The sequence below is a fragment of the Sinocyclocheilus anshuiensis genome, unplaced genomic scaffold (genome assembly GCF_001515605.1).
Source record: "Sinocyclocheilus anshuiensis isolate Anshui unplaced genomic scaffold, SAMN03320099.WGS_v1.1 scaffold455, whole genome shotgun sequence".
Taxonomy (NCBI): Eukaryota; Metazoa; Chordata; class Actinopteri; order Cypriniformes; family Cyprinidae; genus Sinocyclocheilus; species Sinocyclocheilus anshuiensis.
In genome coordinates, this window is record NW_015552560.1 from 387,662 (window position 1) to 403,147 (window position 15,486).

General features: G+C 38.3%; 2 protein-coding genes across 4 annotated transcripts in view; one reads left to right on the forward strand and one right to left on the reverse strand.

Moving 5' to 3' along the window:
• Window positions 1–218: 218 nt before the first annotated feature.
• On the forward strand, window positions 219–9,337 carry LOC107664696 (F-box only protein 9). Of its 2 annotated transcripts, none has more exons than XM_016455339.1 (13): window positions 219–417; window positions 933–1,007; window positions 1,754–1,876; window positions 2,025–2,082; window positions 2,169–2,265; window positions 2,999–3,129; window positions 3,212–3,326; window positions 3,466–3,584; window positions 3,665–3,755; window positions 4,855–4,950; window positions 6,832–6,925; window positions 7,031–7,185; window positions 8,835–9,337. In XM_016455339.1, the coding sequence occupies exons 1-13, from the start codon at window positions 415–417 to the stop codon at window positions 8,941–8,943; spliced, it is 1,266 nt and encodes a 421-aa protein (XP_016310825.1). In that variant the 5' UTR covers window positions 219–414; the 3' UTR covers window positions 8,944–9,337. The 2 variants fall into 2 exon arrangements, with proteins under 2 accessions (XP_016310825.1, XP_016310823.1); XM_016455337.1 differs by having other exon boundaries at window positions 220–417; window positions 7,028–7,185.
• A 2,182-nt stretch (window positions 9,338–11,519) lies between these two features.
• The window catches only part of LOC107664697 (elongation of very long chain fatty acids protein 5-like), a 17,422-nt gene continuing 13,455 nt past the window's right edge, over window positions 11,520–15,486 (reverse strand). For both annotated transcript variants that reach the window (XM_016455340.1, XM_016455341.1), the window contains exons 5-8: window positions 13,812–13,983; window positions 13,289–13,413; window positions 12,299–12,433; window positions 11,520–12,210 (exon numbers count right to left, since the gene is read on the reverse strand). In XM_016455340.1, the coding sequence (XP_016310826.1) occupies window positions 12,091–12,210; window positions 12,299–12,433; window positions 13,289–13,413; window positions 13,812–13,983 (552 nt within the window). In that variant the 3' untranslated portion in view covers window positions 11,520–12,090. The remainder of the gene's footprint in view (window positions 12,211–12,298; window positions 12,434–13,288; window positions 13,414–13,811; window positions 13,984–15,486) is intronic.

Genomic DNA, 15,486 nt, shown 5'->3' on the forward strand with positions numbered 1-15,486 from the left:
GCTTTTTAGAGGAAACAACTTATCATTTAATGAATCGACAGCCTGTCGGCTAATCTTCAACATGTTTTACACTAAACAATACTTTTGGATTTAACTATTTTTAGAGTTTACACCGAAAAAAATGCCGTTTTATAAGAGAAGTCACTGACTTTTTGCGACAGGTGGGATTCAGATTACGGCACTTCTCATTCATTCCTACGGCATCCGTAAACTGCGATGAGTGTCGCACAACTCAAGTCAAGCTGAAGTGCCTCAGCGAGCGCTCCTGTCACATGCTCGTCGTGATGGCTGCCGTGTGGCGAGCTCGTAAATTTGACCGCGGTGTCGTCCGCTTCTCTGATCGTGATCTGTAAAACATTCGCTGAAAGCACGTCTTTAAACGCTACATTAAAAGAGCTCGCAAAATAAGCGGTTATGGTCAGTAAAAGCTGTGTTTCTAAGATTAGCGAGGCTGCTAATCAGGTGCTGCTAACATTAGCACGTTAGCAGTCATGACGTGTACTAGTCTTGTCACACATCTGAGTGTTGTTGTTTTTTTGTACGCTGAATAGCAGTCCTAACTAATTCTTTAAACGTTCAGCATGTAATAACAATGATGCATAATGTCCATATGTCGAAAACAAGCTATGTTGTGTATGCGTGTTTACAAAGTTTGCAGTTCTGCAAATCACGACTGGATTTGTATTCAGATGCACTGAATAAGAATTTAACTTGATAGCCGATCATCTGTGTTTTATACGTTTAGTGCAGTGATTTTCTGCTGCTTCGGGTGCTGGTGATTAATGTCACTTATTTTCCACCAAACATGGACGTGGTTATAGTTTTTAATCAGGGCTTTGTGCGTCACTTCTTTTTAAACTCTCTGTATGTATTTTCACCTACTTAATATGAAAATATAGAATTTGAAATGACTGAATATGTGCTATTTCTAGGCTGAAAGCGACCAAAACACTGATGGCACTGTTGAAGAAGGGGAGGATGAAAATACAGAGGATTCTAATCTGCAAGTTAGTGGGCTTGGCCTCCTCTTATTATTATTTTAAGAAGACACCAAAGAAAAAAGTAATTGTAATCTTTAATGAAATACGGTAGTTTTGTAATCTACTACTCCATTTCTGAAATGACTTCCCTTTTTAGATGACATAACGAATCTCTCTTACTTTTTCGTTTACTATTTTCTTGTTGTACTTTCTATTCCGCTATGGAACGAATCATTGGCTAAAATCAAGTCCCACCCTACTTTTTTCTTGTTGCAAATCTCAAGACATTTTCTTAGTATAATAATTTAAACCAGTCAGTTCCAAGGATTAATACCTGAAATAACAATAAAAATCTGCACCACTGTCTACAAAATTATTATTTTGAGCATGAAATAAATTTTTTCCCCCTGATTATTTTCTTATAGTACCTTCCTGGTGTTGTTGTGTATAATTAATTGTTGTACATTGTTTCATCGAACGGCATTTTATAATCTTTCATCAAAATTTATTTTGCTCTGCCAATGAAAAGACTTTGACTTTATGGCAAATGTCACCTTTATTAATATAGCGCTTTACACAATACAGATTGTGACAACGAGCTTCACGGTGTTAAGTAGGAAAATAATGTCACCGTGTCCTCTTACTATTGAACCCCTCTCACCAAGTGGCTCCATTCTATTATGTGATGAACTCTACTCTTTAACTGATGATGGATAAAATCAAGTCTCAGCCCAGTTTTTCAGAAGTCTGTAGCTGTTTTTTTTATGTTTCAGATGGAGCTCAGTGCCTTTCGGGCAAAGTGGATGTCTGAGCTTCAGCCCAGCTCAGGTGGAAAGAAAAGTGTCCCCAAAACTGCTGACCTTAAGAGGAAACAGGAAATCGCTAAAGAGGGGAAGGTGCGAGCTCATGAATATTCATTGGATGTACTATGAGAAAAGATCATTACATGACCAAAATAACTCTGTGCTGTCACAGTGTTGATGTGTAATGTTATATCCTTCACTTGACCTTGTCTTATGGCTGATTGTGAATGTGTGCTCATAGGCCCGAGAGCTGTTCCTGAAGGCTGTCGAGGAAGAACAGAACGGAGCAGTTTATGAAGGTTTTTCTTTTTGTTTAGCCATTCAGACTAATAAAATGGATTACGTGAAGCCTGCAGGTTTAAATGTCCCCATTTTGATTTTGCAGCCATCAAGTACTATAAGAGTGCAATGCAGCTGGTACCAGACATTGAGTTTCGGATCACCTACAGCAGAACTCCTGATCCGGACCGCGGTGGCAGCTAGTAAGCGCTCGGCTGCAGAATGAACTGTCATGGGAAACTTGGATGTGTATTAGAACATTTTAAAATGTGTTTTCTAGCCTTCTAAAATGCATAAACATTAAAAAAAATAATAATAACAATAGATGTTTCATGGAATAATAGAAGGTAAATATTTAATAATAGTTACTTTTTTTGTAGCTAAAATATTTATTGTTAGATATTGTTTTTGTATAGACCCTTTATATAGTAACGCTTGCTTTCAGTAGACAGTAACATTAAAAACATTTAAACATTAAAATTACGAATGTGTGTGTATATATATATATATATATTTATAATTTGCTTAAAGAAAATAAAGCTTTAGTGATTTTTTTTCATGACCGTTTTCAAGCACATTTTGTCATTACTGTAATGTATTCGGATGATGCGCTTTTTTAGTTGTTTTGAACAATTCTGATAGTTTTCGGAGATTCTCTTACATTATTATTACATTAGTATTGCATTAAAAAGTTCTTTACAATTAAAATTTTTTTATTTTTTTTGCTTTACAATAATGAGAATTAGATTTTTTCCTTACAGTAATTTGATTGATAGAAATGTGTGCAACTGCAATAAATAAAGTCACAATGCAAATTGTAATGAGCTTTATTTTCTACATGCAAAATACTTTTCAAGTTCCTATTTCTCTGTTTTGTTTTGCCATTTGAAGGTTGATTGCACGATAATGTGAATGTTTGATTGTCCCACTCGTTAGCTTGGAGGACAATGAGAACGATCGGGAGATAGACGATCTACTGACGTACTTCCAGCAGCAGCTGACGCTGTGCGACGGCACCATGAAGCTGTGTGAGCCTGAGACAGACTCGACTCTGGTGCACATCTCGGGTAATCCTCACTCTGGAGCTAGTCTGTGTGGATTTCTAGAGTTTACCTGTTGCCCTGAAAGCCCCTTCTTTCACGTCCACAGCTTTGCCCTTCGAGGTGCTCATGTATATCTTCCGTTGGGTGGTGTCATGTGACCTGGACCTTCGAGCCCTAGAGCAGCTTTCCCTGGTTTGCAAGGGTTTCTATATCTGTGCCAGGTGGGCTCACACACTCAGCAGACATCAGCGTAAACCAGCTTCCCCACTAGCATTATAGCGGCTTGTGCTCAAGAACAGCACTCAGATTTTAAGCATTAAAAATTAAGTTTGCCATGTTTTTGTGGGTGTCTTGTTTCAGGGACCCTGAGATTTGGCGGTCTGCCTGTTTGAGGGTGTGGGGGCGGAGCTGCACCAAAATGCTGCCATTTTCATCCTGGAGAGAGATGTTTTTGGAAAGGCCACGTGTACGCTTTGATGGTAAATGCGTGCGCTTCTCTATGTCTTCTTGAATATGTGCTGCTTGTACAGTGTTTAATAAATGTCCATGGTTTGTGCAGGTGTTTACATCAGTAAAACCTCATACATCCGTCAGGGGGAAGAGTCTCTCGATGGCTTCTACAGGGCTTGGCACCAGGTGGAGTACTACAGGTGAGCTTGGGGCTTTAAAGGGGTACTCCACTCAAAAATCTAAATTCTGTCAGCATTTACTCAACACCATGTGGTTCCAAACCTGTATGCATTCCCAGTGTTTCCCACAGGGCTTTGTTAGACTATGGACCTTTGTCCCTCTGGGGTTATCTGGGGTCATGCACCCCTGGATGAAAATATTGACATTCTAAAGTTAAATGCATGAATCTGTTGCACATTGAAAGCAAAATTAAGAGCTCCAACACATTTTCAGTGACCAAATTGAATAGAGTAAAAAAAAGTGGTTGCATTGGCTTGGACTTTAAAGTGGACTCAAACCGCTTTTAGTTGCGAAAGTGTCTGTTCACATTGCATTCACACTGATGTTTTTAGAAGTCAAACAAATATTATAATAATACCTTTAATAATAAAGACAGTAATATTATTATTGTAATACAACTGCACTGTAAAATAAACATAAAATAAATACTTCATAAATCATAGTAAGTATATTAAATTTGTTTTATAGAAAAATTACAATATTTGTATTAATTTCTTCACTTGTAGTTTAACCGTCCGGCTTTTATTTTGACACAAAAATGCAGTTTCTGTGAAAACAGCTGGAAGGAGTACACGTTTTTCTTTCAAACTCGCAGCATGAAAGACTACATAATTAAATCATTAGTTTAATAAGCACATTAAGCTATATTGATTCTGATTTTAGTTTAATTAACAGATGTTTCACCAAAGTAGTGGTGAAAAACAATGTTAGAGACCTTTTATATTATTAAATTAATATTTATAAAATATTTTCAGTTCATTATGAAACTGTGGCGGGACAGAGGTGATTCATGGGAAACAGTGCATTTGTTCTGCAGACACACAAAAGAAGATATTTTGCGGAAAGTTGGGAACCCATTAACAATGGATCCCATTCATTTCTGTTTTATGGAGAAAAATTAAATATTTTACTTCCCACAGAAGAAAGTCAAGTTTGGAACAACATAAGGAGTAAACGTGGACAGAATTTTCCTTTTTGGGTGGAGTATCCCTATAATGGCCCTGAACAAAATCTGTTTTGTTCAGTGTTACCAGGCTTTGACGAGACCTGATCTTTTAGGTACCTGCGCTTCTTCCCTGATGGTCAGGTGATGATGTTGACCACACCTGAGGACCCTTTGGTCACTGTCCCAAGGCTGCGCAGCAAGAACTCCAGGTACGTGTCATGGGCCTAAATAACAGACCTCTGCTCTGAATTTAACTTGGCTGACAGAACATTTCTAGGCCATGTGCCATCTTTAAATCATTAAAGGGCACATCGGATGCCCATTTTCCACAAGTTGGTATGATTCTAGGGTTTTCATGAAATGTCTGCAACATACTTTGGTTAAAGTTCCTCAATGGTCGAGTAAAACGACACCCTTTTTACCTTGTCAAAAACAGCTCTGTTCACAGCGAGCCGTTTCGGTGCATGTCTCTTTAAATGATAATGAGCTACTGCTCACCCCGCCCCTCTCTTCCGTTTTTTCTGTATTCGGTGGCGTGTTAACATCAATAATAAAAGGAATCCTCTGCTTCCTCAGTGGCTCTGATGTCGGGAGAAAATGAAGACTCTTATGTTCACTTTTACATCCAACTACAAAACACCTGCATTGCTTTTGAGTCATTGTTGTCGCTACAGCTGTTCGAGTGTGGATAAAATGGCAGACAGCGTACAACTGGCCAAGGGCGGAAATTTGCTAATAAAGGACAGTCCGTCAGCGGTTGTAGGCGGGGCCTGAGCAATATGACATCATAGTGCTCAGCAAATCAAAACGGCTTGATAATTGAGACTGCTTAGGTTTTTTGGGGATTAGAAAAAAGGAGTGAATGCATTTTTATGCATTTTATTTATTTAGGCAGATTTTTACCACCGCGGTGGTAATGGACCAACTACCGCCGGTGGCGCGGTGTTGACATATATATATATATATACAAAATTAGCACGTTAACGCAGGCGATTATTTTTTTCAGTTTAACGCGTTCAAAATATTTAACGCAGGGGTGGGGCTAGGGTGGGCCACCCCACTCACAACTGCTGCTTCTGTCACTTTTTCTCTTGACAAGAAGTGCATTTATTCAGTCGCAGAACGACTGAGAGCGGGAGACGTTTCAGACGCGAGCTCCTCTTCACAATCGGTGCCAGGCACGAGTGAAGCGAGCGCAGAAACGGTACTGTGCTTGCAGCGCGTGCTCTTCAATTGCACGCACAAAGGCGCCGGCGCGCTGTAGCCTGTATCCTTTCAATCAAAGCGTGTGAAATAAACTACGTGCATGCAATGCCGTGGTCAGTTAAGTCATGAAGTTACCAAAAAGGCGATTAAAGCTGGCGTAAAACTGCGCATGCATGTAATATATTTTATATGAATCACATTTAAGAACATGTCTCTGAAATGGTTTTCAAAACTGTCCAGGAAGAGCAGCCCAGCACTGTCTCACTCATCTAACACATCCGATTCAACTTGTTAGCTCGTGTTTATTTTAGCACTTCAGTCAGTGAATACGCAGCCTGCAAAACACTAAAATAAATATCAAAGAAATAATACAGTTAAACAAGAAAGTAGCCTAAATAAGAAAGTTAAATACACCCTGTCTACAGGACGTGGCACGACAAAATACTATAAAACTCATTATAATCAGTGATGCTACACTGGATGCGGCACGACATGACAAATCCCCAACAGTAAACTGCCTCGTTCTATTTATGAGGTACTGACACAGAGTTCAAATGTCCTGTGTAGACACTAGACAGACTCAACCTGTTGCGACGCGGCGGTGTCGTGTCCGGTGTAGACACGGTTCACAGTTCTGCTACTGTTATTACACTTGTATACAAAACTTTGCATTATGCTTGTTATAGAGTGCGTGACGTCACGTGCACTACCGCTGGTGGCAGTAGACAACCGCGGTGGTCGGTGACGCGGTTGTCACGGCAACCGTCACAGCCCTAATTGTAGGGTGCTTGTGGCCACGCTGCTAAGACACATTTATATGCAAACACCATGTAAAACTGAATTTTGCATCCGATGTCCCCTTTAAAAATCTTCAATTTCCACAGGATGGACTCCATCATGTTTGGCCATTATCGGCTGTCCCAGGATATGGACAATGAAACCAAAGTTTATGTTGTTGTCTCCAAGAGAAAAGAAGAGGTTGGTTTGCCTGTTCATGTTTACAGACCCTTTTCTTTAACAGCACTGTTCTATTTCTTTGCCGTTTTACTAGCATTGAACCAATGTTTTGTCATCTTCCAGCAGAAGGTGGCAGAGTACCAGAGGAGCCGGTTCTGCAGGCGGAACCCAGCCCCCGAAGCGGAGCGCGCCTTTCATGTAGGACTGCAGCTGTCCTCTGGGGGGCGTCAACGCTTCAACAAGCTGGTGTGGATCCACCATTCCTGCCACATCACCTACAGGTGTCTCACCAATCTGCATTCTCCAACACATCTGATGAGTCCGAATGAAATTCCTCCTGCTGTCTGTTCACACAATCAATGAGGACGCATTAGCACATCACCTTGAACGAGATGCTGATCAGATGCTTAAAGGAATTAGGCTATCTTAAAATTCAGAAATTAACTATTACTCACCATCATTCCAAACCTGTATGACTTTATTTTTCTGTTTTGAAATATGTTCATCTCATGACGAAAGCAAATGGGGTCAGATACTGCCAAGCTCCAACATAACACAAAAGCACCAAAAAAATCATCATAGAAGTGGTCAATATAAAAATAGAAATAAGTAGACTCTTTATACCGTATTGGCCCGAATATAAGACGACCCTGATTGTAAGACGACCCCCCTTTTTCCAGATGTACCTTTTGGAAAAAGGCTTTTTAAAAACCAAATCTTGTTTTTTCTCAGTAAAACACATTTTGTCTTCAATTATTTTCATATTGCATATTTTTCCTATTTAAAGTTTTGTTTTGAAAGTATGGTAAAAACTGGTAAAATGTACCAACAATCACATTTAAAAAATATACACTTTTTGATACACCATAAAAAAAAAATTTCAAAAACAGGTAGCCCATCTGAATTAGGACATTTAGGCTATCCATCTAATAGTAGCCTACCAAAATCTTATTAACAGTAGAAGTTAAATCCTACTGTAGTCTTCAAATCTGGGTACTGTCTTACGTTTTAAAATCACAAAGGGAGTTTGGTCCCATCAGGCTAACGTGACAGTCACGACTCGTGCAGCTGTAAGGTTTTCTTTTTCTTTTGTTTTTACTCGCGATCTTTACAACACGCATTACATTACGTGTATTATTGACATGTCAAAGTCTAGACCCTGAATATAAGACGACCGCGTTTTTTCAGATGTATTTCCAAGAAAAAAACAACGTCTTATATTCGGGTCAATACGTTATGTAATTTTTTTTAATGATAATAAAAAACAAATGGATACAAATATGCATAAGCTGAATCAAACTGAGTTTGATTTTAGCACTCAAATAAAAAAATTGAGCATTTAACTTTCAGTTACAGAAGGACTGATACGGGTGATGTTTTTATTTTATTGCATTGTTGTGTAAAGTAAGCATTTGCCGTCACTGAGTTGCTACGTTTCAGCACTTTGTCAGCCACACTGCTCAAAAATCCTAAGAAAACACAAACATGTTGATGTTCTTTCTCCAGCAAGCTAGGAGTTTGCAAGCTCTTCGACATGCTCTGAAGTTACATTTTATATATATATAATTATTATAATTATAATTAAATTATATAATTATAGGATATATAAAACGTTCTACTATATGATTTTTTTCTATGACTAAGCATTTTAGTGAATTTGGTAGAAAATCAAATACTATTGGTCCAACACTTTGCAGCCATGGCTGTCATCAGAGCGGTCCAGTCGGGAACCTTGTCATGGGCCGTGTGACAAGTCTAGCCTTGGGCTCCATACCAGTTGTGTCCTGGTGGTCCTGTGAGTTTAAGGGACAGGATTGCTTGGAAAACTGCTGAATTTGATCCAGAGCAGTCAGTAGGCAGTGACTTCGGCATGCTTGGGAGATTTTGTACATTTCTAAACGTTTTTTTTTTTTGTCTTTTTCTCCCTTAGATCGACTGGAGAGACAGTTGTCACTGCGTTTGATGTAGACAAAATGTACACGCCTCTGTTTTTTGCACGAGTGAAGAGCTACACAGCCTTTTCAGAGCTTCCACTGTAGGACGACCCAAGCAATGCATGCAGTAACTCGACCCTTGACCCCTCAAGGTTTACACCTCACTGCCACCTCCATCTGCTCGCCCTACTACTTCCAGCCCAGGCTCTTTCTTATGAATATAGACGAATGGTGTGACATTCTTAGATTCCTAGTCTTAACTGCAGCTCGAAGCATTATGTTTTGTTTTCATGATAGTGTAAGATCTGTCTTGCTCTTATTGTAAAGATAAAGATATTCTCTCTCGCTCTCTCTCTCGCTATATATATATATATAAAAGATTGTAAGAGGTTTCAAATGGACTGTGATGATGATGAATGTTCAGGTTGTTTTTGTGAATTTCAGTGAGGGAATATGTCGGCTGATAACTGGAACACCCAAATAAATGAGCTATATTGTGCTTTGCTGTCTTTTTCTTTTGTGTGTGTAAATTGTGTTGCTTAAGTCAAATTGAAATCAGAAAAAGAAATACCGGTCTTTGCAGTTTCATCAAAATGTTTCCTTTTGACTGTCGTCACCTTCTCAACCGTTCTCTTTTTAACATTTTGTCTTGTTGAATATTTTGCTCTACTCCGAAATAGAAGGGAAGGGGGTTATAGGCAGATTTCAGCAGATTTGTTATAACATCACTTTCAGTTTAAGTTCAGCTTGTTTTCTTTGGTGGACCCTGTAGTTTAAATGTCTTTGAAACAAGCACCCTTCAGAAATCAGGTCTAGAATTTTATTAAGAGGACATATAATCCAACTATAACATGCTCTGAGATTTGGGGACTGATGGGGATTTAGTTCAAGGGGAATTGTATCTGTGACAAAAAATAAGTTCTCTTTTAAGTCCACTGATAACCCTTTTTTATGTTATTATATGATTATTTGTTCTAGTTTGTCATGGTTGTGGAAATCCGAAATATCAGGGAAGTTTACATTTGTGATTTCTAAGCCCGAAGAAGTGTTTGCACTTTCTTAGCTCTTAAGTATTTCATTGGGTAGAAACTGCTTTTCGTTGACAATGATTTTGGGGGGGGGGAATCCTTATCCAGGAATCACAAATGACTATAAAAGTACTGGAAATTCATTTATCAAAATGTGTGGAAACTCATCAGTTTTATTATGATTTATTATAGTAGAATAGAATTCATTTAAAGCCAATAAGAGAAACCTTTCAATATTTAAAACCTCAATATACTTGAAATCAAAAAGACAAGTGAACAAACACTGACACCTGATATATTTCCAAATAAAAATCACTTTATTGGTATTGTGTCTGATGTTAACGGCCTACGTCTTGTATTAACACGTGCAGTATTAATTCTGTGATACAACATTAATTCTCTACTGTGCTATTAGCAAACGGTATCTTGTGCACTGGATGAGTGGGTCTATACGGCTGCACTGAAAGCATGAATTAACAGTATTCTATCATTTACCAGGGAGGTATTACTATAATGCAAGATATCATTACTTATCCTAAACTGAACACTAACAGAGAATGACTTGATTGTTAAGAAGGAATTATGATTATGAATCAGTAACAGAAGTTGCACAGCAGTATTCATTGTTTTCCTGCATTTCTATGCTTAATGGTTAAACACACATACACTGTAACAGGCTAGATGAAGGCAACGGTTTGTTCAAACACAAGAACAAAATTAATGTTGCTTGACTAGATCTGGAATGCTGGCACAGAGAATGAGTATGTTAAGCTGTTGAAACGCACTGGATCCTGATTTCATGGTTTAGGTGACTCAGTACAGGACAGGGTCTAAAGAGCTGCTCACTCCCTTCACTGCCTGTCATGCAGCACTTACAGTGCCTCAAAAAGGGAAAAGGAAAGTGTTACAGAGCTATAAATGTGCTTTATAATTACAGTGTAAGCCATTGTTCATTGTTTTGGTAAACGTGAAAGCGATGTGCTGAACTACTGATTCGTTGTGACATTTTTGACACCAGAAAATAAATCAGAAGCTATTAATTGCAGCAAAGAGCGCATACAAGACTAGCCAGATGAACAGAAGAGCACTGATGAGACATCACACTGACATCTGCAGGCTGGAGATACTGTGGTGTGGTGGAGACAGATGCTTCGGTGGAAGTCTGCAACACTGATACACTGCAATGTCAGCACAATCTGCGCCAACAGTTTCATATACAACAAACAATTGTATATATGAGATGCGTTTTACAATGATCTCGAACCCTGGGTCATGCCTGGCTCATATTTCACCAGCAAATCAAAAGAACATATAATAATTATTTTCTTAAAAAAAAACTATGAAACTATTAAACTTGTGACGTTAATGAAATTTTTGCACATTTGAGTGGAAAAGAACGTTATTCTCATTATTGTAATGCAAAAGCAACTATATATTATTTAAATTGTTTAGTATCTACACATCGTTGTAATACGGTAAAGTTTTCATGTTAAAAAAAAAAAAATCTTACGGGAATATTGAAAAATACACACACACACGCACACGCACACGCACACACGCACACACACACACACACGCACGCACACACACAAAACAAAGTGTAAGTTGGGGTAAAATATAACCCGGACATGTTTTCAAGAGATTCAACTACAATACAGCACTACAACAAATTGTGCTAAATCCTTGTTAATATAAAATAAACAGTCCATTTTATTCTGTAAACATACATGAATTAACTAAACTCGCTCGATTAGTCCATAAAACTAATTGTCTTCCATTTTTCTCAAGGTCTTGTTATGACTGTTACGTACTGTCTTGTAAGATTATCTGCCTGTGCTATAAAGAAGCATTGTATACGCTACTACTGTTTAATTGAGCTCATAAGTGTGACATACTCCTGTATACTTGTCAAATTCCTCTAATACAAATCTTCTCTATGTCTACAAACAAGCTTGGTGAAAACACCAGTGCAAATTAGTACAGTATTAATGTTAGCCATCTTTGTTCTTCAAGAAAAAAATATATGAAAAACATCAAATACTCTAACTTGGACCCTACTTCCTAAGTTTTGGATTCAATATGAATAACGTGAGGTTGCAGTGTGCAAAAATGTGAGGAGTCTCTTAAAGGTGAAATGGCTGTAGCGTGGTAACTAGATAGACATGCATGAAGCTCCTCTACTGCGCTGATAACAATAACAGGACTGTAAGTGGATGAACTGTTGTCAATCTGTGCGCGGTTTCCTGTATTTAACCTTCTCATTGGATGTCACTCCATTAGTGTGACCGTTTATTGATCCGTTCGAGTGATCGGTTTTCCGAGATCCCATGCAGCTCTTATAGGTCTGTGGAGCAAAGAAGCGGAACATTTTGAGCAATTCTTCAAGCCGTACTTTCTTACGATAATATTCTTTATGCTGAGAATTTGTTTACCTTTATGTAGAAGTTTGAGAAGAGTAAGATAAGAGTGATCATATAAGTGATTTGGAAATACAGCCAGCCCATTGGGAAACCACATGGCCAAACCACAGCACAAGATGTCTGGAACATGGTCAGGACAAACTGGACCTGCAAGAGGAAACAGCCATCAGTGATCCACCATTGATCAATCTTTTATATGAGTGATTCTTCAATTAGGTTAAATAAGCTAATACAAGGTTGCTTGTGGTAAAAGAAAAGAGTCCACATTCTGACAAACGTAACCGTTATTTCTGTCATGACAACTCTCGGAGGGATTAGCATGGTAATGTGCATGACAATGTTAATTTTTATTTGGTCTTGGCGGAATAGATCTGCTACGCTGCTGCTGCGGCACAGTACCGAGACTTGCTACTGCCAATACATGTGAGCATGTAAGAAATACTGCTGCTGCAAATATAACATACATGAAATAACCCCCATATAGCATACATGAATCACCTCGTAGCAGATCTATACAGGTGGAGCTGGGGAAGGTGGAGGGTTTCTGAAGCAAGCTGCAGCTGCTACGGCAAGCACTAGTCATATATTTGAATGCTGAGCAGCGAGCTCATTGGCTACCGATACAGGAGAGAACCAATCAGCTGTGCCATGTGATAATGATGTCATTAGTTCAGATTGAGTTCGACCTATGGTACTGCGCCATCTAGAGTTTCATGCCAGAACTCTGTCTTCAAAATCATACTAGGAAAGCATTCTAGAGGACGAGAAAAGCTCCCCAAATTGGAAAATTACCCATAAGTAAAAGACATTGACTGTTATGAACAATCTGAAACTTGGTATCCTATGTTTTATCCATCCAAACCTATTAGACTTTTTGTTATATAGCAGTGAACACATTCCATTACAAGAAAGCACTTGGTATTTTAATAAAGTGAAAGGGAAAAACAAAAGTGTAATTTTTAAGCGTCCTCAGAGAAGTTTGGAGTAAAAGCGTGTACTTGCCAGCTGCCCTTGAGTGATATACTTTTTCCACCACAGATACGGTCTCATGGCTGGGACAGCAGAGAGGCCGTAATACGAGTACATCAGGACATGGATGAAGCTGTTAAACGTGGCGCCAAAATAGGCTGATGAAAAGAGCAGTAATATCAGTATTAGTTGCTGCATTTGCTTCAAATCACAAATCAACCTCTGAAGCATCAAAGTAGGTTCCCTATGATACAAATGTATATATTTTAAAATGTACAAAAATAACTGACTATTCATGAAAATTAATAGTCAGCATTACCGATAATTGGTAACCACAATATATTCTAAGAAGAAAATGGAGATCAACAGAAGAAACTCCTTTAAATACCACATTGCATAATGCAAAGTTATTTAAAACCACCTGGACAAGCATTTTTACCCTGTTCTGTTTGCTTTGGTTTTATGCATCTGAAAAATTCAGCATATAAAATGCACCATAAGCTCCTTCAGAAGCCTTTGACTGCAAAACAGTGGAGTTTCCCTGCGAGGAGCTTACAGTGGCCACACGGCACCCAGTTCATGACGAACCACCAGATGTTGAGCATGGTGGCGTGATGGTAGACGTGCAGGAAGCTGATCTGGTGGTTGTTCTTCCTCAGAATGAAGAAGAAAGTGTCCATAAACTCAATGAGTTTGGAGAAGTAATACCACCAAAGTACGTTTATCATCTGAGGAGAGATTAAGAGAGAATCATTTACACAAGAACTCATTTCATCAGCGACGTTACAAAAATGCAACATCAGTTACAAAAGTCATGAAATCACTAGTGCTGTAATGATTCTCAGTCCACTTCTGATTTCCACTTAGGCCGTTTTTGGTCTCTAACTATACACTTAACAACAAATATAATACTGCTAAAATGGACAAGCTATGTATTCTAGCATAACATCATGAAATTTTTCTTGTGAAAAAGAAGTGCTTAATTGCATTGAATGTGCACTTGTCATGTTTTTAAGTATATATTTAAAAAAATGTATTTGCAGATAATATATTAATGAAATAAAAGACCATCTAAGTGAAATCGAAAAGAGTACAATATCATGACACGCAAGTACACCTTTAAATTTTGTTTTTAAATTCTTGTTTTAATAACCTTTTGTTGTGCTCTAAAGAAGTGAACTTATGTGTTGACTCGTATACTAAAGCACATATAAAGTACCTTAAATGTGCTAAATTGCAATTTCATCATTACGAATGTGTAATTACAAATGTATTTATATACACATGACATACAGGTTTCAATAAAAATGAAATTATAGTATATTTTAGTTTACCGTAAATGCTTGTCTGTAGTACACTTTAAGCATATTTCAAAGGCAGTAGAAGTAATTATGTTAAATTACATATAAAGATGGACTTAAGTGGTCAGAAAGCTAATTCAGTTAGTTGTATTTAAAGGAGACATACTATGCCCTTTTTTACAATATGTAATATAAGTCTCTGGTGTCCTCAGAATGTGTCTGAAGTTTCAGCTCAAAATACTCCACAGATCATTTATTATATCATTTTGAAAATGCCTATTTTGAGTGGAAGCAGAAACACACAGTTTTGCGAGCCTGTCTCTTTAAATGCAAATGAGCTGCTGCTCCCCGCCCCCTTTTCCAGAATAGAGCTGCGCCATTACAGCTCGGACCTGCTAAAAACATCTGTTTTGGTTCTGATTATCATGTTTATCGCGCTGAAATCATGCGTTTTAAAGCATACAAGTTTAAACTACTGATACATGGTTTTCTGAGCGCACACATCCGAAGCACACGCACAGAAAGCGGCTCTCACAGCATGTGAGTACTAAACTAAGTTCTCATTCACACACAAGTTTACGTTAAAAACACACAAGAGTTACAAAACAGCCGGTTATGTCTGTGAAGATAAACTGCTGGGAAATAAATTGCATGTTTATTTTAGATCTGTGTGGCAGCAGCAATATACATTAAATAAATCAATAAATCCACTTTTCTCTCGTCTCCTCTGAGGCTGGGACTGTAAACAGTGTTCTGTGCTCGTCTGTGCAGCCAAACACAGAACAGTTAGCATGTTTTGCTAAAACTTTCGCCATGGCATTAGAACTAATACATCGTTGTCGCTTGCAAATCATAATGACAGCGCCGTGGGTGGAAACTTACAGATTAAGGGGCGGTAATATTATAATGAGATCCCTTTGCCACGTCACC